Here is a 26,447-nt window from a genome sequence, read left to right on the forward strand (position 1 = left end):
CTATTTTATAGATGCTGTTATCCTATTTATGCAATGTGATATATATTATGAAATAATGATAGAATAAACAAATGTTCCTATATAAGCCTAAATATCTTAAATAGGTCTTGGTTAACTTTAACTAGTAGAGTCACAAAATGCATGGATTCACATGCACTTGATTCATTTTCACATTACCTGCCTGGCTAGCAGACAGGAATTACTTCAAGAAAATTGGTATATAATGGAATAGTTAGCTTTTTTGTGACAGAATAGCTGATAATAATATAAAATATTATGTAAAATATTTTTGACTGCAGGTACAGGTATACTAAAGAGCTATATTCAAAGGCTGTTTAGTTGAATTCACTGATCACAGTTAAACACTGAACACGAGTTTCTAATAGTTATGAGCATTGTCTGTCCAGGTTGAGGACACTGATATGGGTTCATTGTGATTTGGTCATTTATTTAAATATCCGCAATACATTATTCAAATATCCAAATATTTCATCAATTCCAAAAATTGGAAGGTTTTTTTGAAACAAAGAAGACTTCACATACTGGGAAAAAAAAACATAGAGGCCAAACCCAATACAATTTTCCTACAGAATATTATGTATATGAAACCAATCAGTGGAGAAATAATTGCATGTAAGTGTTTTTTTGAAGCATACAATAGAAGGATATACCTACATATAGTGCCTCAGTGGCTTCTAAATACAAAAAGGATTTGATGGTGATTAGCATTAGCTAGGTAGCTGTTTTTCCCATGCTTGCTATCAAAGCAAAGGTTGCACCGTTTTAAAGGCTGAGGATAAAATGCTTGGAGGATATAAGAATTCAATATAGCCTGCTGTATTTTACTCCCCTTTTTTTAGCCATTCCCTGATAGCAGCCATTACCTCATTAAAGCTCAGAGTAGAGCAACAGCAGTCCTAAAAAACCAGCGCGTGCACACACACACACACACACACACACACACAAACACACACCCACATGCATACACTCAAGCACTGCAGTGGGCAGACAACAGAAAGCAGATCAGTATGCCAAATGTCGCCATCAACCAGCATCCAACATGAAATGACACACAGGAATCATCTACAGATTTCTACAATTCTTCCAACAGAAAGACAGAAGTGCTAGAGAACAAACAGACACCAATGATGTAAATGCACAGAGAACAATAGCACAAAGTACACAGCTGTTTCTCCATGCAGCTCTCCCACTATTTAATTTAGGACAGTCACTGACAACCATGTTTTAGAACTGTCTAAGGACAATCGCCATCAATAAGGTTGCAATGTCAGAACTTGGTCAACATCAAGCTGTGTTTCTATCATCAGCAAAGAAAGCATATCACAGTTGTATTTAAGGTAGTTTTGGTTAGGTTAGTAGGAGTTGGGAGCAGATTTGTTTGAAACTTGGAGATCTGCAGACATTACAACAGTTTGTTTTTTTACAAAAAAAAAAACAAACACACTGTGGGTTACTCACCAAGCACCTGACTGAAGAGTAACTGCTCCAGATCCCCAAGAACTGTGACCACTAGCTCTGGATCCACCTTCAAAAAAGGCTTATCACCACCTTCCTCACCTTGGCCTTTGGCCTCAGAGTCCCCATGAACCCCAGCTGCAGTCTTCTTGCCTGCCACCTTTGCCTTGCTGGAAAGGATGTCATCATCAGACTTTCCATCATCTGCAGCTTTACTAAGAGGCTTTACTTCTGCATAAGGGCCACGAGGGATACGACTCTGGGTCTTCCCCAGGGCACCAGGAGCAGCAAGCGGGGTAAAAGGTTTAGGTTTGCCCTGAAACAGAGAATGTTCTGACTTTGATAGGTTCCTTGATAGTTGGGCACTGCCAGGCCCTTCGCCTCCTCCTCCGCCTGTTGGTTTTGGCTTTCCTGTCTTTAGGTGGCTAGTGCCTGCCTTGCCCATGTCGTCGCACCACTTGGGCTCATAGAGCTGCATCTTCTTCTCGGCATCCGTTAAAACAGCTAGGTTGGTCAGAGACCTCTGCTTGCGCAGGTTGGTAGGCACAGGGATGCGTCCCTCTGTGCTACCTGTACGGTAGACCTTCAGCTCACTCCGTGCCACATTCTGTGGTACTCCAGACTTGCCTCTTTTGGCAGCCATGCCTGCAACTTCCGTCCCAGATGTATGTTCGTCTACCTTTAGATAGCTTTAGTATGCAAGCCAACCTCCTTTCCTATGCTACCCCAAAGCTCTTCCTCTAAGGGAGAACATTTAGAGCAGCTTCAGCAAGGAGGAGATGATGAAAGAAAAGAAGGAGAATCCACAGTCTCAGCTCTTTCTTTCTTTCCTCCTCCCTCCCCGAGAAGGCAGGAAGAAAATGCTAATCCTGTCCTCCCTAAGCTTTTTCTTCCTTATGCCTTCCTGTCTGCCTGCTACTTCACTGCTGCCCCAGCTCTGCCTTTCTTTCTGTTTCTCTGCGCTCTTTCTTTCTCATTCATTTCTCTCCTCCCTTCACCATAGCCTACTACAGCTGAAATGCACAGCAACCGGGTAGCAGCACAGGCAGACGCAACAACAATCCCTCCCCCTTTTTCTTCTCTTCCATCCTCCCCCTCCCTCACTCTTTTCCTCTCTCTTACTAGGTAACATTTACCAATGTTTCACTCCTTTCCAGCAGAAAGTGTGAGAAAAGAGGGGCGATGATTAAATGCATGCTTTGGTTTTAGTCCGCCTTTACAATAGGACATCAGTTCATATGTTTCTGCACAGTTTATCCAGAGCCCTTTGTTCTCTCAACCCCTCCCCCACTGGATATGCACAGTCATTAAATCCACTGTTACTGTATTAGATGGGTTAATAGAGTTCTCATGCCATTTAAAACCGAAAAGATTTATTGCCTCATTGGTCATAATTACATCATAATTACATGTAATTCATATAAGTAATCAGCTATACACATTAAGATGAAATGCAGGCAAAAGGTAAACTAAATTAAAAACAATCAAGAAAAGCTAGATTTCAAATCTTCTCAGTTATTTTGTCTACATAATTGGACACTTATTTTATATGTTATTTTTCATTTGTTAAATGCTAATGAAAATGCATATAAAACCTGAACCTAAAAACGTAAATTGCTAAGCGTCAAAACATGCAGAAAGAGCTAATACTGCTCAATGCAATCTTGCAGCAGCCTCATCTTGCAGCATCTATACATGCTGTGGATGAGGTATTTTGAGATGATCCCTAAGATGACAGTCCATGTACATATCTCTGTGGAGTACTCCACAATGCTCTGCTGGAAAAGCCATCTCCATAGCAACCATGATCCCTACATCACAACAGGCATTAAGACTGTAGGACTGACGATTCCCTGAACACAACAATGCACTGTGAAAATGGCGACAGAGGGCTTCAAATGTAGATATGAGCAATCCCATCTTCTTTGCTGAATGCCCTAGTTCCTCATCACTCTTAACATGCATGACCGAGAATGAGCACTCCTCCGAATGCCTGGGGCAACTGACCTGGTTAGCACTATGTGTAAAGAAAAGCCTTAAAGCTCTCCCACTGAGATATAGAAACTTTGTCAAACCCATGCTGATTGTGGGGGGTTAATTCTAAAGTCACACAAATCATTTGATGCCACTGTGGGTCAAAAGGAAGTGAAAAGAATAGCCTCTATTCTTTTCCTTTATTACTAGTAGGCTGCCTATGTTTCTGGCTACATCTGATGACATTACTGAGTGCATGACAAACTTCCTGTAGAGAGCACCACAGGAAGAGGGGCTATGGAATTGCTCAAGGATATGGAGAGTTGAAATTCATTTTAAAACAAGAGAAATATTGACTTAACAGTTAATGTTATATCTACAATCTCATAATTATTTAAATTTCTACAGAGTAAAATATTGTTTCATTTCAGTCTCCAGTCACATAAATTGCTTTTACATGACATTAGTACTAAAGTTTTAATCCATAGCACATGCTTTTATTTGGGATTATATGTGACAAATTCATGAAATAAGAATGCTAACTCTACTGTACTTAAATAACACTGCCTTTTTAGATACAAGTAAATTATTCATATACCTAAATTATCTTAGATTCTTGAATCTTATTAATGAGAATGTGTTTATTGTAAATGTAAAATGTAACATTATTGATACATTTTCTTTGACAGTAGTACTGGTTACAATAATATTGATATTAATGAGCTTATGAAATGGGATAGTTATTTCATTTAAGCTTATTTTAATGAAATTGAATGCCGGATGACCTACATAATCTAAGACTAGTAATAAATATCGCAACATTTCAGTGGATTTATTTTTTTAAGTTTACTTAAAGTTTATGAAAGAAGTCTCGGGTGTCAGCACATTGTCAGAAAGGACTTGATGCTCCCTGGGTTAAACTGTGGTAAATTCTGGTACAAGAGGAATATAATATTTCATGACAGGATGAAATAGAAAAATAATTGATAGTTTGATAGTAGATTGATTCAACCTGATGCAAAGCTTACTTATGGTTTATTAATTGTGTACCAACCCTATTATGTATGCCCTGACTTCAGAAAACCTTTTAATAGAATACTTTAGGTAGAAGCAGGTGAGGTTGATCATAAAGTTCACAAAAAAGTAAAACACCAGTTTCATCACTATTGGCGCCCTGACAATGCTGTTCACTTTTAAAAACTTTTGAAATCCAGCAATTAGTAAAAGCAATTGAGTGAGTGGGTGAGTGTGTGATTGTGGTTGGGATATTTGTGTACACTCCAATGCTGGGTCCTGAGGGGGCATTATTATGCTTAGTGCTTCTGTATGTGTTTGTTTTTGTTTTGAGTAGTCTCTTCCAAATTTCAGGAAGTTCAGATGCGGACGTCACTCCAGTCTAATCTGGTTCTCGTTTTTTTTTTTTTTTTTTTTTTTTATGTGTCTCTGTGCTTCATTCTCATGTGCCACGTTGTTGTTGCTAAACTAAATGGAACAGCTTTTTCCTGCTCACTTGGGCTGCAGCCTCACCTTATTTTTGCTTCCATATGTTAATTGATTTTAGAGCTGTGTGTGGACTTTTTACCTTGGAATGCAATAAAAAAACATTCTTGGTCTTTCCTGAATATTGTTAGATATGATTTGTTTTTGGTTATATATTTTGTAAGTAGTACATGCATGTCGACCAAATTGCAAAGAAATATGCTATTTAAGACCCTCATTTTAAACACTGGTTGACCACCCTTCCTCAGGAGAGGTTTTCCCCCACATCTGCAGATCATTGAAAGGCTAAGGCCGGCCAACAACACAGCTGTCAGCAGACACGTGAGCATCCCCAAGGCTAAGCCAGATCTGTTTATGCCATTAAGCCATGGAAATAAACGACAAAACCTGACAAAACTGCAGAGGAGCTGGCCTCTTGATTGATTTTTTGTGTATTCTTAATGTGTGTGTCCCGTATGTATGTATGTATGTATGTATGTATGTATGTATGTATGTATGTCTGTCTATCTATCTATCTATCTATCTATCTATCTATCTATCTATCTATCTATCTATCTATCTATCTATCTATCTATATATACTGTATATACATACATACATACATACATACATACATACATACGGGACACACACATTAAGAATACACAAAAAATATGTATATATATATATATTTATATATATATATATATATATATATATATATATATATATATATATATATATATATATATATATATATATACACACATATACATACAGTATATAGATAGATAGATAGATAGATAGATAGATAGATAGATAGATAGATAGATAGATAGATAGATAGATAGATAGACAGACAGACAGACAGACAGACAGACAGACAGACAGACAGACAGACAGACAGACAGACAGACAGACAGAGCTCTGGACAAAAGTTTGGGTGCAGCTGTAAAGGAAAGTTTACTTCAAAAATAATTAAGTATAAATAATTACTATACTGAGAGGTAAACAGATTAGTATTTGTATTTACACTGCATAAATTCTCTTAGGTACACTTTCATGCAGTCTTTTAGGGAGATTGCTCAAAGATTGTTTCAGGCATTTTGGAAAAACTTACTACACGTTCCTCTCTGCATCTCAGATCACAGATGACATCCATGATATGTAAGTCTTTATTAGCACTGTGCAAATACTACTGAAAACATGTAAACACTACAGACTAATTAACGAGTGTTTTTTGTACATTACTAATTCAGCGTAAATATCATTGGCATTTCCTATGCATCTAGGCAGAAATCCAGTGATGTGAGAAACCCAATGAAAATGGTTGAACCATAGTCTAACCTAGGAGAATAGATTTTTTTTTTGGTGAATACAAAACCAAAACCACGAAGGGCATCAAGTCACAGACCAAGTCACAGTGGGTGAAATCGGATCCATAGACCTGATCTACTGATCAAAACCTGCCATATGCTGTGTCTGACCCTGCAACCATTTAAAAACGTTCACAGCTGCCTCCTTTTGAATTATTACTAGAGATCAATGCTTGGTTACTGTCATCTAGGATTGCTCGATATAAAACTACACAACAGAGTATTTAAAAAGTAACTGCCCTTGGATATTACTTCAACCAGACACTATTAGCATCACCTAAGAGACTTCATTGAGTATTTTATCTTTGAGTAAGATTTCAATCACTACAAATTTCACTTGAAAATGAATTACCACATCCCTTTATTTATATTTGTTTCCATATTGTGTTTACAAAAGCATAGAACATATTTATTCATAACTGTTCTGCAACTACAGACTCCTAAACCCAAATTTTGTTTCTAATTTATCCTATTTTCATGTGGGCCAACATGAAATATGACAAAATGTCATGGAAAATGATCTTGTATATATTTCAATATCACAGTGCACTTAAATAAACAAAAACAAAAAACAACAGAAAAACCCCACAAACTAATGTTTTTTCTTAGTTAAATGAGTCTGAAATGTGCATATGAAACTTACAACCTCTTGCAACACCATTAATGATGGCCTAGAAAAACATTTATGAAAAAACAGGGAGTATTTTCTGGCCCTGAGAATGATTAATCATATTCCAAAACTACACCACGGATGTTGAAACTCTGGGAAAATAGGAGTCTACAATAAAGTGTGTACTGTTTGTTTTCCTAGGCTTTGAAAGCCTGGGAAAATTGCCACACAACATGTACATAGATTTATTAAAAAAAAGCATAATGATCCAACATAAAGCCTTTACCTCTAATTTATTAACATAATTTAAATTATTACATTCATAAAGTAACCCAGTGCTGCTTGTCCAAAGCAAAACCCAGACCTTCCCAACCGTAGACTCACTTGAACGGCTATTTTCTTTTAACTAAATTTGTGTTGCCAAGAGTAGATTCCCACAACTAAGTTCTGGCAAGTTTAAAGTTCCACTAGACTGAATGATTCTGGATTCCATTTAATCCCAGACAACTGTGGAAATAAATATAAACTTTTATTTGTAGCCTTATAATCTACAGGAACATGACTGGAATTAATTGCTATTTCTTGACTTTCTTGGTTGATCAGTAGACAAGTAAGATTTCATATTTGGCAACTTTGAGTGTATATTTTACATCCATGTAGACTTATATCTGTTAGAGTCACTAGAAAGAAAATCTGGCTCTTGATAAGGAATGTATCTGGACAGAATTATCTGTCAGTATGTAAGTAAGATAAGACATTTGAAAGAATGTTTTCCTTAGAATGACTCTAAATAAAGGAGTCTGGCCTGGCACAATGAAAACATGACAACAAGCATAATCTACACATAGATTTGCATAACACATACCAGTGTGGGTATCTATCTATCTATCTATCTATCTATCTATCTATCTATCTATCTATCTATCTATCTATCTATCTATCTATCTATCTATCTATCTATCTATCTATCTATCTATCTATCTATCTATATACAGTATCTGAAAAAGTGAGTACACACTTACATTTCAGCAAACATTTAAGGGACACTACTATAAAAATGGAAAAAGTAGTCGATGTGCAGCTTGTATAGCAGTACAGATTTACTGTCCTTTAAAAATAACACTACATACAGCCATTAATGTCTACATAACCGGAAACAAAAGTGAGTACACACTAAGTGAACATGTCAAAAGTGTCTAAATATTATAAATATTTTGTGTGAGCACTATTGTTATCTAGCACTGCTTTAATCATCCTGGGAATGGAATTCACCAGAGCTGCACAGGTTGTTGCTGGGATCCTCTTCCACTCTTCCATAATGACATCATGGAGCTGCTGGATGTTGGACACATGGCACTTCTCTACCTTCCACTTGAGGATGCTCCACAAGTGCTCAAGAGGGTTCAGGTCTGGAGACATTCTTGGCCCCTTCATCACCTTCAGCTTCCTCAGCAAAGCAGTTGTCATCTTGGTGTTGTGTTTGGGTTCATTTTCATGTTGGAAAACTGCCAATTATCCCAGTTTCCGAAGGGAGGGCATCATGTTCTGCTTCAGAATGTCACTGTACCTGTGGGAATCCATGTTTCCCTTAATGAGCCACAGCTCCCCAGTACCAGCAGCACTCATGCAGCCATAAACCATGATGTTACCACCACCATGCTTGACTGTATTCAAGACACAATTTTCTTGGTACTCCTCACAAGTGTGTCACCATTCATGCTGGACACCATCTGAGCCAAACAAGTTTATCTTAGTCTCATCAAACCACAGGACATGGTTCCAGTAATTCATGCTTTTTGATAGCAGCGGGCTTTTTTGTAAACCAGCTTGAGAAAAGGCTTCCTTCTGGGACGACAGCCATGCAAACCCACTTGTTGCAGTGTGCGGCATATGGTCTGAACACTGACGAGCGGACCTTCCACTTCTGTAACCTCTAAAGCAATGCTAGCAGCACTCATGCATCTGGTTTTTTAAGCAGCTTCTGCACCTGACACACAGCACGAGGACTCAACTTATTTAATCGACCTTGTGAAGTCTGTTTTGAACCCATGTTGGAAAACCTCTGTATGACCCTGGCCACTATACTGTAACTTAGTTTCAGGGTGTTATCAATCTTCTTATAGCCTCTGCCACCTTTGTGGAGAGCAACAATTTAAATTCTCAAATCCTCAGAGAGTTCTTTACCATGAAGTGCCATGTAGAACATCCAGTGGCCAGTATGAGAGAATTGTACTCAAAGAACCAAATTCTAACTGCTCTAATACAAGAAACACACATTTGTATGGTCCTGTCAAGCAGACAAAAACATGAACGTGAGTAGGATATTTGGCTTTGCATGGTTACATTAGGTATACTGTAGCTGTTAACACTTAGTGTGTACTCATTTTTGTTGCCAGCTATTTTGAAAATAATTATTTTTAGAAGTAGACGGTATATCTATGCTCTGCTATACAAGCTGCACATTGACTACTCTAAAGTATATCCAAGTTTCATTTCTATAGCATTGTCCCTTCAAAAGATATACTAAAATGGTTGATGAAATGTGCTTCAGTAATTTTCAAATGGACAAAAGAAAAAAGTTTATTTCATGACAATTTAATACACTAACTTGACCACTTTTTACAGCCATGGTGAGCAGAAAAGCATCTTTGAATCTTCTTCGTCTTATGGCTGCTCTCGTGAATGGGTTACCACAGCAGATCATCCGTCTCCATACTACCCTGTAATCTACAACTGCCTCTTTCAAACCAACTACCTGCATGTCTTCCTTCACCACATTCATAAACCTCCTCCATGGTCTTCCTCTTTTCCTCCTTTCCTGCAGCTTCATCCTCAGCATTCTCCTACCGATATACCCCATGTCCCTCCTTAGCACATGTCCAAACCATCACAAACGCGCCTCCCTCACCTTGTCTCCAAAACATCCTACATGTGCTGTCCCTCTAATAAACTTGTTTCTAATCCTGTCCATCCTTGTCACTCCCAACGAAAAGCATCTTAGAATGCACAACATAATAAACCCTGAAATCTATCAGCGAAGACAGCAGACGACGACATTCTGTTTTCTCTAGATAGCCAAGAGCAGGAATCTGCCATAGTGACCACAGACTCACTAAAATTGGGTATTGTTTTACCAAGCACTATTACAGCATTTATGTTACTTATGATTAATTATGAAACGCTAAACACCACCAGCACATGTCTTGCTTGTATAATTAAATTCAGTTGTCTTTATTTTGTACTAAGGGTGTGCAAACCTTTGCACAAATCCAAGTAAAGATTATTGAAAAGGTATCATAATAAAGACATCCTTAGCCCTAAACAGTACAGCTGACTTGAATATGGCAGGGCTCTGAATGTGGAAACAGAGACAAAATAGCATGCTCTCATTGCACCTAGCAATTGCACAGGCAGTAATTACATCTAATTTTGCCAGCCTGACATTATGCCTACATTCAAAGTCAAAGGCCTTTAATAATAGGCCATAGAGTGTAAGATTCTGGTCATGAACTCTGGATAATTTGGGAAAGGCTTACCCAAATCCTCACAGTACACTTCCATTGAGTCTGAGGAGCAGTCACTCACATCCTCCAAAGAGGACATGTCAGTATCCTCCTGAACCTGAAGCCTGGGGATCAGAGACATGGACATGAATTAAAATAGTACAAATAACTTTATGTTAAAGTTGTTTAAGCTTAACTTAGCACAGCCTGGGTCCTGATTAATAATAAATACAATATTATAAATAAATAGTGTGAATTTTAACAAGTTGTTGCTTCAGCATAAACTCATGGATCTTACTTTAACCTGAAAGGTGCCACTGCAGCCATACGAGGTGATTCACTTCCTTCAGCTTTCTGCGGTGTAGGTTTGCATGAGTTCATGCCTTTGTTATTGCTTCCATTTTTTAATTCGATTCTTTGCTTGTTACAGCCTGGTCGGTTACCAGCTGAGGATCCCCAAATCAAATTCCCATTGGTTGCTCTTAGATGAGATTTTCCTGTCTGGACCCCTTGCATCGTCATACAAGATGATGATGGGGCATCTGCATTGTCCAGTCTCTTGAATTGTACCATATTAGTTTTCCAGTTTTTGTTGCCATTCCTTGTCAAGTTTTCTAAACTGTCCTGGGTCACAGGAACTCTACGGATGTCCAGGGTGTCTTTAGAGCGCTGCATATGCCTTTTAGGAACCTGTGGACTAGTGTAGGCAGAGCGAGAGCCAGTCATATGGTTAAATGAGGTCTTGAGTGGAGTTGGTCTCTGCAATTGGTACTGAATCCTTGATGAAGCTTCCTTCAGCAGCTCTTTAGAGTTAACACTGCTGGAAGTGGAAGATGCAAAGGAAGCCATTCTTCCACCTGGCTGACACTGTGCAGGTGAGTTCAGGAAGCTGCCACTTGAGCACTTGCTGTTCTTCTTGGAGAAGGTGTTCATGGTCCGGGGTAGAGGAATCCCAGAGCCACTGTGATCCTGAGACACCGGTTTTATTCCAGCACTCATGGTCCTGCCAAAACAGTAACATACGATTTTATATTGCATTCAAGAACCTCACTAACACAATTGTGGCCAAAGGTATCTGACACATTGTAATGCAGCATGGTGGGCTACAGTAAAATTCTTACATATAGATAGGATTAGATTACAGTAAAGTTTAAATTACAAGGATCTTAGGGAAACAATCACCATAAACTACCTTAAAAACAATAAAAGTTCAGACATTTGCACTAGTGTAATTTTTCCCACACCTCTGTTTTACAGTTAGTGGGATGTCTAGTCAAGCTTTGGATGTTGTTTTGTAGCAGTGCTACTGTGTATATATATATATATATATATATATATATATATATATATATATATATATATATATATATATATATATATATGTGTGTGTGTGTGTGTGTGTGTGTGTGTGTGTGTGTGTGTGTGCATGCGTGTGTGTCTATGTGTGTGAAAACATATACAGTGAGGAAAATAAGTATTTGAACACCCTGCTATTTTGCAAGTTCTCCCACTCAGAAATCATGGAGGGGTCTGAAATTGTCATCGTAGGTGCATGTCCACTGTGAAAGACATAATCTAAAAAAAAAAAAAAATCCAGAAATCACAATGTACGATTTTTTAACTCTTTATTTGTATGATACAGCTGCAAATAAGTATTTGAACACCTGAGAAAGTCAATGTTAATATTTGGTACAGTAGCTTTTGTTTGCAATTACAGAGGTCAAACGTTTTCTGTAGTTTTTCACCAGGTTTGCACACACAGCAGGAGGGATTTTGGCCCACTCCTCCACACAGATCTTCTTTAGATCAGTAAGGTTTCTGGCCTGTCGCTGAGAAACACGGAGTTTGAGCTCCCTCCAAAGATTCTCTATTGGGTTTAGGTCTGGAGACTGGCTAGGCCACGCCAGAACCTTGATATGCTTCTTACAGAGCCACTCCTTGGTTATCCTGGCTGTGTGCTTCGGGTCATTGTCATGTTGGAAGACCCAGCCTCAACCCATCTTCAATGCTCTAACTGAGGGAAGGAGGTTGTTCCCCAAAATCTCGCAATACATGGCCTCAGTCATCCTCTCCTTAATACAGTGCAGTCGCCCTGTCCCATGTGCAGAAAAACACCCCCAAAGCATGATGCTACCATCCTTATGCTTCACAGTAGGGATGGTGTTCTTGGGATGGTACTCATCATTCTTCTTCCTCCAATCACGTTTAGTGGAATTATGAACCAAAAGTTCTATTTTGGTCTCATCTGACCACATGACTTTTTTTCTTATGACTCCTCTGAATGATCCAAATGGTCATTGGCAAACTTAAGACGTGCCTGGACATGTGCTGGTTCAAGCAGGGGAACCTTCCGTGCCATGCATGATTTCAAACCATGACGTCTTAGTGTATTACCAACAATAACCTTGGAAACGGTGGTCCCAGCTCTTTTCAGGTCATTGACCAGCTCCTCCCGTGTAGTTCTGGGCTGATTTCTCACCTTCCTTAGGATCATTGAGACCCCACGAGGTGAGATCTTGCATGGAGCCCCAGTCCGAGGGAGATTGACAGTCATGTTTAGCTTCTTCCATTTTCTAATGATTGCTCCAACAGTGGACCTTTTTTCACCAAGCTGCTTGGCAATTTCCCCGTAGCCCTTTCCAGCCTTGTGGAGGTGTACAATTTTGTCTCTAGTGTCTTTGGACAGCTCTTTGGTCTTGGCCATGCTAGTAGTTGGATTCTTACTGATTGTATGGGGTGGACAGGTGTCTTTATGCAGCTAACGACCTCAAACAGGTGCATCTAATTTAGGATAATAAATGTAGTGGAGGTGGACATTTTAAAGGCAGACTAACAGGTCTTTGAAGGTCAGAATTCTAGCTGATAGACAGGTGTTCAAATACTTATTTGCAGCTGTATCATACAAATAAACAGTTTCAAAATCATACATTGTGATTTCTGGATTTTTTATTTTAGATTATGTCTCTCACAGTGGACATGCACCTACGATGACAATTTCAGACCCCTTCATGATTTCTAAGTGGGAGAACTTGCAAAATAGCAGGGTGTTCAAATACTTATTTTCCTCACTGTAGGTCACTGTGGGCATGTTGACTTGAAGAGACCCCCAATTTGAACACTGCAACAGCAGCACAGTCCTTGGTAAGGTGATTATGTAAAAAGTGCTTCTAGCAATGCAGTTACACCAGCATGTTATAACTATAACACTAAAACAGCTTGATTAAAGTGAAATACTACAGGCAAATAAGCTAAGCCCTAGCATTACAGTGCATTTATATGTACCCTTAAAAAATCCTTTGTTTCTCTGGGATAATTTAGTTAAAACTACAATGTGAGGTTACACATGTAAAATCTGTCATCCATCACTATAGGGTTAAACCAACACACTGTAAAATATTGCTGCTTGGGGGCTGTTTTGTGGCTAGTGGTTTAGAAGTTTTAAAGATTGATGGCATCATGAGTTCTCCTAAGCACCGGGATATTTTAGCATTAATCCTAGTTGTCTCTGTCATGGACAGAGCTTTTAATAGGATAATGAGTAGAAACCCAATATCAATTGTTGCAAAGACTGAATTTAAGAGGGCAATCCACATGCACACACAAGAATATAAAGCAGTTGAAATGAGTGGTTTAGGTCTCCTTTTTGTGTGTATCTACCGTTCATGATGATTAGCCATACTAATCATCATGAACGGTACCAATAATGGAAAGGACTGTAAGGTGCATAGACAACCTTACAAAACATTCTTTCTCCTGACGTTCTTTTCCCTGAGTGCTCTATTAACGCCCAGCCCCACCTCATCATTACTTTAACCTGTTCCACATTAGTCGCAGTGTATATGTGCTCTGTTTTGTTACTTTTCTGTTTACAAAGTCTTGTTAGGTTTTCTCTGCACATTACTGAGCCTGTCTATGGTGTTATTTTTCTTCCTGTTTACAGATGTTTTTCTTATTCATTCATTTTCACAATCGCCCATAGAGTCCATAGAACACAGGCAATGCTTAAGACTACACAGGACACCTGGCGTAGCCTAAGATTTCATTAAAATGCATTAAAGAAACTTTTAGCAATTTTCCTAAATCATTTTATTTAAATTTAATATTTTAGTGAAATGAGCAAATATCTCACTGTGGTATCACACTCTTGCCGGCCCATAGACACTCAGAGAAGTTTTATTGAGTCATGGCTTCTGTGGCCTTTTAATGCAGATTTAAATACAGTGTTCTAATACAAGAACAGGCTTTTCATAGTTTTCGGGTACTGACCCGAACACATGACGAAAGCTAAAGTGACGAAAATTCCATGCAGAGTTAACCCATTTATATGTGCTGGACCAGACAACATTCCTGGCAGAGTGCTCAGGGAATGTGCAGAACAGATAGGGTATGTATTTTATTGAGATTTTTAACATCTCCCTGAGCATCGCCCTTTCCACGGACGATGCCATCTTTACAACCCTTCATTTGGCCCTCACCCACTTGGACAATAAGGATTTAGAATTATACATAATCATCCCTCAGTACCTGATTGAGAAGATGAGGCTAGTGGGCCTGAACACCTCCCTCTGTAACTGGATCCTGGAATTCCTGACTGGGAGACCTCAGTCATTCAGGATCGGGAACAGCATTTCCATAAACACCACACTGAGCACTGGGGCCCCTCAGGGCTGTGTGCTCAGTCCACTGCTGTTCACGCTGCTGAATTACGACTGTGTAGCAAGCAAAGCTTGAATCACGACAGATGACACGAGCGTGGGGGGTTTTATCAGCAAGAACGATGAGTCAGCATACAGAGAGGAGGTGCAACAGTTACCAGCCTGGTGTGGAGCCAACAACCTGTCTCTGAACGTTGAAAAAACTAAAGAGATGGTTGTTGACTTCGGGAGAGCACAAAGGGGCCATTCTCCACTGATCATCGATGGATCCTATGAGGAGATCGTCAAGAGTACCAAATTCCCTGGTGTTCATCTGGCAGAGAACTTTATTTTGTCACTCAACACCAGCCTTATCACCAAGAAAGCCCAGTAGCATCTTTTCTTTCTGAGATGGCTAAAGGGAAAGCCCATTTCCATCCCCCCATCCTGACCACATTTTACAGGGGGACCATTGAGAGCATCCTGAGCAGCTGCATCACTGCCTGGTTTGGGAATGCACCATCTCGAATCGCAAGACTGTACAGAGGATAGTGAAGACAGTTGAAAAGATCATCAGAGTTTCTCTCCCCTCCATCACGGACATTTACACCACACGCTGCGTCCGCAAACCCACACACTACTCACACACACACACACACACACACTTTTCACCCTCTGGCCATTAGGGAAGCTGTTCCGAAGCATTCGGGCCGCCACATCCAGACTGTGCAAAAGTTTTTTCCCTTAAGCCATCAGGCTCCTCAACACACAGACCTGAACTGAAACTCACACACACACACACACACACACACACACACACACACACACACACACACACACACACACACACTCAACTGTGTTACTGATCTGTACAACCCGGTCTCAAACACACACTCATACTCATTTCACACATCAATGTCTTCAGCACCACCCTTACATTACTTTATTATTACAAACTTTTTACATGCTGTTTACATGCTGTTTTTGCACATCCTTTGACTGCTGCTATTGCTGTTTTGCACAAATCGTTTTGTTTACTTACAAGTACACTACTGTACTCAGTTCTCTCTGCACACTGTACTGTATAATATACAATAGGTTTACTGGCGGCGCTATTTTGTGTCGTGTATTTGTCCTTCACTGTCTGGTGCTGTCTTGCACTGTCTGTCTTGCACTGTTTGCACCAGGTTGCACACGATGCACTCTATGTGGCCACTTACTAGTCCTTAGCTCTGTGTTTTCTGTTATGTAGCTTTATGTTGTTAAATGTAGCACCAGGGTTCTGGAGGAACGTTGTCTCATTTCACTGTGACTTGACTTGACTTGACTTGTTTGTGATGTGTTTTTATGCTCTTTGGTGCACAATTTGTCTGCAGTCAAACCAAGGTTACCAATGCGCCTGACCTCAACACCAATGAACACCTTTGGGATGAACAAGGCATGTCCCAGTCCTCCTCACTAATGCTGTTGTAGCTGAAGAGGCAGATCCCCACATCTATACTTTAAAATCTAGTGAAAAGCCTTTTCGAAAGACTGAGAACTTTGGAAAAGGATGTACAAAAAGCATATGGATGTGAAAATAGGTTAAATACTTATTTGCCATGATCATAACAGCAACTCATAACACTATGTGTAAAAAGGCCTGTATCACAAAACTTTTTCAGGCCTTTTAAACTTCTTTTTATTCTTCTTGTTCTTCTTCTTGTTCTTGTTCTTCTTCTTCGTATTATTATTATTATTTTTTTTATTTTTATAATGACTATTGTTACTATAAGGCTCCATATTGTTTTTAATCACACATGGTGTATTTTCCCATTAACTGATTTGTGCAGCTCGGTAATTATGGGTTTATTTAGTTTATTTCATAGTGATGGACAACAAAGGGATTTATGTACAGATATACCCCTGAATGATGTGACCTGGTTAAGGGGAGCATTAGAGTTGCTTAAGACTTTGTGCATCTAGGAAAGACATAATTTTACTACATGGCTTGCTGAAAAAAATAATTGTTTCAACAGATCATTATTAAAATCATTAATCAATTTTTTATATGTCTCATTCTCATCATTCTCATTAAGAGTGCCACAAATTCTGTAGTTTACAGTATTTATATATATATAATCAATGAAATACACTTACAATAAAATGTGTAATTGTACAACACTATTCTTACATTCCACTGCTATACAAAAAGTTGTTTTTAGACAAAAAGTGCTCCATTACAATAGGTGATTTGAATAGAAAGCTTTTTAAAATATCGTTTCAGTGAAGCCACCCTAAGGGCTGAGTTAACTCAGTGACCTGACAGGGTTTTTATGCTTTAAGTTTTCAGTTACTGTGTATATCAGACAGATAATTATTATAATGTTTATTTTAAACAATCAGTAATCGAGTAATAATTTGTCTGAAAGACGTCAGTAATGTAAATACACTCAGGAGCCAAGCAGGTGCATAATTGACATTTCATGACAAGGCAGTTCTGAACAGTGATTAAGCAGTGTGTATATTTGGAAGAGAGAGAGAGAGAGAGAGAGAGAGAGAGAGAGAGAGAGAGAGAGAGAGAGAGAGAGAGAGAGAGAGAGAGAGAGAGAGAGAGAGAGAGAAGGGATCGCAAATAGGGAGAGATGCATTACATTATTTCACACTAAACAATTCAACTATAAATTCACACTGAAAAGCACATTCTTACCTGGAATTTTGGAATCTTTTTGTCCTTTCAGCTAATATAGTAGTAAAATCCTGTAGTGGTACAGTGGCACTTGTCTGTGTTTGCTGTGCCAACTCTTATCCACTGTGGTGAAATAAACCTTTAATGCTATCCAACAAAGCCTTGAAGAGCCACGTGCCGTTTCTTCCATGTGTGCGGGAGGGGAGTAGAGACATCTGGACTGAGGGGACCTCTTTCTCTCTCTCTCTCTCTCTCTCTCTCTCTCTCTCTCTCTCTCTCTCTCTCTCTCTCTCTCTCTTCCCTCTCTCTCTTTGTGAATCTCTCTTATAGGCTTGGCAAGTGACACACTGATGAACTCTCTCACATATACACCAAGCAAAAACTCAACTATAGTTCTCACTACACACATGCACCCACCAGTGACTCATATTTCTTCTAGTAATGACATCATGCCAAAACCCTCTGGGTCATTTCCTTTACAGCTTCGGACCACCTTTCAATTTGAGTCACCCCTTTCACCATCAAACAGCTTGTCCTTGAGATGTATCACTTCCAAAGTCAAGGCTAATCCCTTGCAAAAAATGCATGCTAGCCTTTTAATGCCTGAAGGAGGTACACTTACAATAGCACATAAACACAATACCCGAACTTAATAGTAGTTACACAGTACATTACTGAGAATGCTATATAGGAACCACATTGCTTTAAATCACTGTACTAATGTTGATACAAGGCCACAATAGGAAGTTTGAACCATGTTGATCATGCACAAGTTCAGCGTGCACTACACTGACACTTGGATTTGTAGAATAGGACTGGTTTGCTTGTATTCCGTAAAATCTATACCCACATCTTATTTTCTACAGTACATTTTGTGTCAGAGAAAGAGTAAGACAGAAAGAGCATGGCAAGCTGGGCAAATTGCTTCAGATCAGATTGATCTCACAAAGGACATTCAGGACAAGAAATGGAAAGATAATGAGATAGGGAGAGATAACAAGAGAGACAATGTCGTCTAGATCGAATTGCAATATGCAATCTAACAAAGAACTACTCGATTAGTTTTTAACATTTATCCATTTACACAAACATTCTGACATTCATTAAACTTGTTTATGTTTTTGGGAGGTGAAAGAAACTAAGAGAACCCAAAAAAAATACAGGAGAACATGCTACAATGCACACAGACAGTAACCTAAACTAAAGATTGAACCAGAAACAATGGAGCTGTGAGACAACATTACTGTGTTGCTATTGTTCACGAAACAACATTCATACAATAGATAAACATTTGACCACAACTAAATTTGTTCACAGCTAAAATGCAGGACACATACAGTAAGTGAAAACAACTGTTTTTGGTGGCCTGTATAAATTAGTTTTGTCCAAACCTCATCAGCTATGTATGACATCACCAGTACCCCGTGAACAAGTAAAACATGGTTTTAACATGTCTTTCTCTTCCCAAGGCCAGACATCCCTAATTCAATTCCCCCTCTATTCACTTGACAGTTAAGGAGTCCTCACCCTCAGTCTGTCATACAGCTAACACAATTACAGCATAAGAAGTCTGTCTTTTCCAGGGGAATTTAAAAGGCTCATTGCATTATATATATATCAGAACAATGCACAGAGGAGCAGCTTTAACGTGAGGCAAAAGGAAAAGACTGCTTGTTATTGTTGTCATTATTGATGTTATATGAAGTGTGAACCTGAGACAAAAGGATAAAGTGATTAATAAAACACTTCTAATAAAATGTATTCCTAACTTGCCAATAGATTTTTGATTTAGACTTAACCTGTTATTTTCTGTAATCTGTCATATTTATATATTTGGACAAAGAAAAAACAGGAAAGTAGTAAACAGTGCGGTGAATAAGTAATAAATGCAATGGCTATAAAAAGTCTACCTGCCCATGTTAGCCAAAGCCCAGACCTGAATCCAACTTAAGATCTGTTGGGTGTCCTGAAGCAGGCTGTGCACAGGAGATAAAATTTGATGGATCTTGAATGTTTCTGCAAGGAAAAATCGGAAAATTGTGCCAAGTCAACTTGGCATGCTGACTGCTTACCCCAAAACATGAGTAATGTAATAATCAGTGAGGATTTAAAAAAATAAATGATCTAAGTTTCTTTTTTTTTCGTGTCACTAAGGCCTGCTATTTTAACAGTGTGGAGGGTGTAGACACAACGCCTGTGATATTTTTATATACATTGTATAAGCTTGAGCCCATCATCAACTTTTTCCCTATTGATTAGTCAACAAAAATGTATTATCTATCTGAAACCATGCACATAGGTCAATGATAAGAGCAATTTACCTATACATTATACCTTTTCCTTTCAATATATGCATACACAAGAGAGCCAGATGTGGACATCTGACCATAACACCTGTGTGAGCTTTCTGAACATCCCCATTTCAAAGGCAGGTAATTAAAATGGAGCTTGTCCTCTTTTACCTCTTACAACTGCATCTGGGAAGGCTTTCCTCTGAACATAGTTTTTATTCTAGATTTCCTCTAAGGTTTCCCACAGGAAAACCTTGGGGCTATTAAAACAAAAAGAAGCTAATTTATTCGGCTAAAAGATCATTAGTGGGGTCTGGCACTGATGTCAGGTGAGGAATCCTGGTGCTTGTTCCAGGTAATCTTAAAGGTCTTTAGTGGTGGTTGAGAACATGGTTCTGTGCAAGCCAACTGAGTTCCTCTACAAGCATCTTGGGAATCTTTGAGAATTTTCATTCTGGAACATGTTCGGGCCCTTTTATTTCCACAGGGAAATTGTAATGCTCCAGCATACAAAGACAGTTTGCACTATTGTGTGCTTTTATTTTTGTGCTAACAGTTTCAAGAAGACCCACATATGAGTCTGATGATCAGGTGGCTACACACATTTGGTTATGCATTCTGCTAAGATGTTATAAAGCTACATAATTGTATACAAACACATACTAGAAAATCATGTGCCTCCAACTTGCCAAAAGTTGTGGACTTGGGGAGGACTCACTCGTGGGGTTATGGTCAGGCATTTACATAGCTTTGATCATATAGTCTATTTATATCTGTAATGAATCACCCAACACTCTGACCTGAGTAAAGCAGTTATTGAATATGAATCATTCAATAGATATCAGTAGGACACAAATGGCACCCAACAGAATTACTGAATTACTGAATTACTGAGAGTACAACACAAGACAGTAAAAATATATAATTATTATCCAACCAACAACAATCTCCATGGAGATAGAACAGAACTGTGACTGTCTAGATAAGACAATGCTTAAAAGCCCTGTATTATTATAATCGTAAATTCATTAAAAAAACTCTGTTAGTGCTGTTAATTAGGAACAAATCAGCCAGTCTAATTCCTCCTTCTTTAATGTTCATTGGTTCTGTAATTGTTTTCTAGTGCTAATTTGATTAATCCTATGATTGACTTAAAGAGCTAGTGTGTTCGACAGTAGCAGATGCTTAGATAAGCCTTCCTGCCTGTTTTCAGACTGATTGGCGGTCAGAATATTAAACCTCTTTTAAGCTGGTTAAGACTAGATATTTGAAAACTGTATGTGTTTTTAGTCTTGCCATTCACTAAAACATGCTCACAAGAAAGTCAAATACAATTTTAATATTATACTTCTGGAAAGATTTTGCTGTGACCTTGACATTTCAAAACAAATAAAAAATTCAGTTCATCTCATGGCTACAATGTTCATTCGATATAAATCCTACAAACAATAAATCTCTCGTTCTGTAGATATTGCATTCGCGAGATTCGGACAGACATGGGAACGAACATCCGGAAATCATAACACATCCATACCCTTGTGGAAAAGGAATAAAAATTCAGTAGCGACTTCCTTGAAGAGAAATGTTGAACAATAATGTACATAGTCAGAACATTTATTACCATTTTTACGTATTTTTATTTTGAGATTTGTAGGACATTTCTAGATTATGCTTAAATTGTATAATTTTGTAAATTATATTGCATAGTGTATTATCTTGTATTACCTTGTGTGTGTGTGTGTGTGTGTGTGTGTGTGTGTGTGTGTGTGTGTGTGTGTGTGTGTGTGGGATGAGGTGAACCCTACATGTAAAAAAAAAATATATAATAAATCTATAACACTACATATCAGTAACAGTACATATTGATTACATATTGGCAACAATATATTAGCTAATGATTAAGTTAAGTTAAGTTAAATTAAGTTTAGTTAAGTGTTTAAACTATTTTCTTTCAAAAAGAAAAACATAAAAAAATTGGATCATTTATTAATCCTAACAAAATAAATCTACATAAGAAGTATTTTGGTGTAGCTTGCTAGTTAACTGTGCTAGTTAAATATTAGCATGTTTGAATAGCACTCTTTTTTAGCTGTGGCCCTTGTTGACCACCTGTGACAGGATAAAAGAATCATACAGCTTAGTTCCAGTGGTTCAGTTTTGTTGAAATGTAACTTATAAAGAATTCATTACATTCACATTATAAGTTTGTACCACTACCAATGAGTATTGCCTGTTTAAACTATAAGGAGATTGTAAAGCTATGCTAACAGGCTAACAGACTTATTGAATGTCTCCTGCCTTTATACCCTTCACTTTAAACTTTGCTGTTATTATTAAAACTATGGTGCTTCAACCAAACTTACATAAAAGAAAAAAAAAAGAACATTGATATTCAGGTCCTTTGTCTCTTCAGTATTTTAATGTTTTGTTTTACTGTATTGTAAATATAGCAGTGTTTTTGTATCTATGCAGTTCCATTAATACTATACATACAATAAAAGTTCCTTTAATACAGTATAACCTGCCAGTATTGTATAATTACAGGCTTTTCAATGAATATGCTGTTGTATTAAATATATATTTATTATAATTTTTATTATACTGAGTTGAACACAGAACTATAAAATGAGTCTTTTTGAAGTTCTGTATAAAAACTTGTCAATCTTTACCATGTCAATCAAAGAAAAGGGACCACTGTAAATTCATGTAATGTTGTAAAGCTTATATTCAAAAACACATGCTAAAACTTTGACCTCAGGGCCTGTGCTTTTTAAACAAAATTCTTTCACACTGTCATGAATCAGATTTTATTAATACAAAAATTTTTTATGTCACAGCCTCCATAATCCTGGAGACTTGTGTGGAAGGTGGTCGCAGGTGGTCTTCTAGGAAATTTGTCGGAGAGTACAGTACTGTAAATGTCACACCTCGACAAAATGATTTACACATTTTTACAGTAATAACACAAATTACAAGACCCAAGATGAAAACGTGAATCTGTTGGTAGCCTGGAAACTCTGAGAAACCTTATAATCATTGTGTTTATGCAAGTGACAGTTTAAATCCGAAACAGAAACAGCCCTGAAATTAGCCAAGTGTGGGTGGCATCTATTCAAAGGCTACTGTATGGTACAGTAGACAGAGAATTAGGTTAATAGCATAAAAAGATAGCATAACACAGCACACGGTGTCAACGAAACAGTTGATAAATGTATTTAGGAAACTGGCAACTCAGCATTAGCAATAAACAGGGATTAAGCAATGTAAAGGACTGCTGAACTGTGTAGACTTTAAACTAAAAGCAACTATAAATAATGACTGAGGAGAAGAATGTTCAAGCCAGGATTGTAATTCAAATCTATTAAATTGCTGTGTCATTTGGCAAACTAATCCTAAAAATACAAACATTGATGTATTCGATTTGATTCTATTTTGCAGCTTCCTGTAAGTCACACTGATGAAAAGACTTCGGTTTAATGCTTTACTCTGATTTTTCTTATCAGACATTAGGCCCATTCCATTCAGGGTGTATTCCTGTTTCTCGCCCAATATTCCCGGGATAGGCTCCAGCCCCACCATGATCTCAACCAGGATAAAGCACTTACTGGAAAAAGCCAGTAAATTCTACAGACATGATTTTCTATAAAGGAGAGATGGTTTGGTTTTTCAATTATGTTTAATCTGTGTGCAAAACAGCAAACACTGTTCATAAATTAACATGCTTGGCTATGTAGCAAGTTCCCAAAAGAGAAGGAGAGCCAGTAAAAATCTCTGATGGCGTTAATATTACAGAGGAGACAGAGTGTCTAGTCAAGGGCATTACTCACAGTGCGGTCAGAGAGAGACAGTATGGCCATGTACAACAGCAGCTCTACAGTTACGTTGATTTGAACTGGTCTAAATAATTACCTTATTGTCCAAATAAACACACTTGTAGATTTATCCACATTTTATATGTACGTTGGTACAAATGGTACGTCAAAAAGTAATTTAATAATTTAAACACTTTTATAATAAAGTTTCTTTCGGCTTCTCCCGTTAGGGGTCGCCACAGCGGATCCTCCGCACGTTTGATTTGGCATATGTTTTACGCTGGATGCCCTTCCTAATGCAACCCTCCCCAATTTATCCGGGCTTGGGACCGGCACTGAGAGTGGCTGGGGATGGTTCCCTGACCGGGAATCGAACCCGGGTCGCAGCGGTGAGAGCGCTGCATCTTAACCACTAGACCACCAGGGGACCTAAACACTTTTATAATATTCGACAAAAAAAAAAAAAACGGATGGTTTTTATATCAGAGCTTCTTCTAAATGACTGAGTTAAATATTAAAGAAATGCTTTAATTGAATAATATATGACCTTTTGACTAACATTAAATCCTTTTCCTGATTTAAACACCAGCTTTCACTGTTGCTGTATAATGTATAGTTACAAATTTTACTTATAAATATTCAAAAACAAAACATATGTCACTCACTGTATATCACCCTCCTACTTTTACCATGACATCATCACAAACTTCCTGATAATTCTATGGCCATGTATGTTTCCTGGCAACTTTCCACACAGGCGCAGGATATCGTTTGTCTTGGGAAACAACACCATGTCCGAAAGCACATTGTCTTGCTCAAATGCTTGAGTACTGACTGATGATTCACAGACAATGAATCATATGTGGTGCATTTAGCTCTCAGGGGAAAGTGCTCATAAGGGTTTTTTACTAGCACAAATCTCACTTTCTGCTCACATCTGACCAAATTTTGATTCACCACATGTTTCTTAGTTGCTTATCATTAGCTCTGAGGGGCTTTGGCAGTCAAATAGCAGATGCTGGTTAGTCTGTGAGAAGCAAATAAGACAATTTCACAATAAACCAAAGGGCCTCAAATGCGATTCGTTCTACTCCCTCGAGGGAAAATTCCTCCAAACAGCTGTGTGATTCCTTTCTCACATTTTGTCTTAGTTGATACCCTTGCATGGTAATACTTAAGCATCTTCTAAGTAAGGTTGTAGGAATGAAATAAATACAGATTGCATATTATTTCTCTCAAACCAACATATGCATATGTGCCAAAGCTTCAATTTGAGTACAGAAGTCCATGTTGTTAGTTGAGACAATTGAGACAAATGCACATTGTTTCAACCTGCTCCCAGACCAGTCTCACCCCTCAGGACTGTCACACCACTGCCTTGTGACAAGCAACAAGGATGCACATGACTCCTTGCTTTGTATACAACAAAGTATTTTGGGATTAGTAATCACATACTAACTCTAGCACATTTAAGACTTATGTGGAGTGTTGCATGCAGGATTCCTTGGTTCTCTGGTTTCATTCCACCTCCCAAAAACATGCAGGTAGGTAGACTTGATACGGTAAATCACTCCTAGGTATGAATGAGTGTGTGAATTTGTGTGCAGCAATAAACTATCCAGGGTGTATTTCCACACACATGCACACTGTACCACGACCACGATAAAACAAATGAAACGATAAAAATGTTTACAAATGAAAGAATTTGCCACTTTTGTTGACATTATAACAGTCCTAGTAGAAGCCATTATATTAGTGTAATGTGGCACATATGCCTTGAAAATGAAAAGCTAGTTAGGAACATTGAACAAGAAAGTAACAGTCTGTAAAAAGTGCAAAAATGAGAGATGACACAAATAATGAAAAAAAAAAGAATAACCTTACTGAAAAGAAAAAAAAACAAAGAATAATCATTATCTATTATTTTGTAAATCACTGGCAACATAAACTTGTATGTATGTCATATACTATCATATTTACTCCATTTAACTATGTCAACAAAACCAAATGATAATTAATTAATTGTTTAGAGTTACTAAAAGAAAGAACAATTTAAGAAATAATGCATTAACATCAGCATTAACATCATATTATATCAAGTTCTTAACCTTATGGTTATTTATGTTTAGCTCAAATAATTATGATGAAGCAATTGTGTAATAATTGCAAGAGGATTAACCCGTACTAATTTCTAATTCATGCACGAGTCAACTGCACAGAAATAAAACAGATAAACATGGAGAGAACAGAAAGATGAGAATAAGCAGAACATCCCAAAAGTTGAATGTATTGAATTTGTTTTAAGCAGTTCTTAAAGTTTTCAAAGAAGATTGCGAATATTTAAACAGACAGAAAGACTGTATATATTATCACAGGGTTTACTTGAACACAAAAAGCAATAACTGTGACTGATCTGCTTTTAGTATGAGTCATTATATACTCACTGAGAAGGGAGGAGCAGCTACAGTGCCACGTAAAATGCTGACACATGCAAAGGAATCAAAGGTTCTTGACTTTAGCAGCCAGTGGAGCCACGATAAGACCAATTGATCTGCTAAACGAAAAGATGATGTGTCTCGTTAGTGTTCAGTCCTCACCGCATTAAACATCATAGTTCAACATTA

At 38.0% G+C, this 26,447-nt stretch overlaps 2 protein-coding genes across 4 annotated transcripts in view; one reads left to right on the forward strand and one right to left on the reverse strand.

Annotated features, from left to right (window-relative positions):
* Window positions 1–17,890, reverse strand: part of nav1b (neuron navigator 1b) — a 78,762-nt gene extending 60,872 nt beyond the window's left edge. For 2 of the 3 annotated variants that reach the window (XM_083528707.1, XM_083528706.1), the window contains exon 1: window positions 1,480–2,741. In XM_083528707.1, coding sequence (XP_083384833.1) covers window positions 1,480–2,119 — 640 coding nt within the window. In that variant the 5' untranslated portion in view covers window positions 2,120–2,741. Of the gene's footprint in view, window positions 1–1,479; window positions 2,742–10,451; window positions 10,544–10,716; window positions 11,422–17,741 lie in introns of those variants that run through there. The other variant, XM_083528705.1, reaches the window with a different exon arrangement.
* LOC310737330 (uncharacterized protein) overlaps window positions 1–26,447 on the forward strand; it is a gene marked incomplete at its 3' end in the record, with an annotated part of 188,975 nt that overhangs the window by 95,738 nt on the left and 66,790 nt on the right. The gene's annotated exons all lie outside the window — the stretch shown is intronic.

Source organism: Silurus aristotelis, assembly GCF_946808225.1.
Source record: "Silurus aristotelis genome assembly, chromosome: 2".
NCBI lineage: Eukaryota > Metazoa > Chordata > Actinopteri > Siluriformes > Siluridae > Silurus > Silurus aristotelis.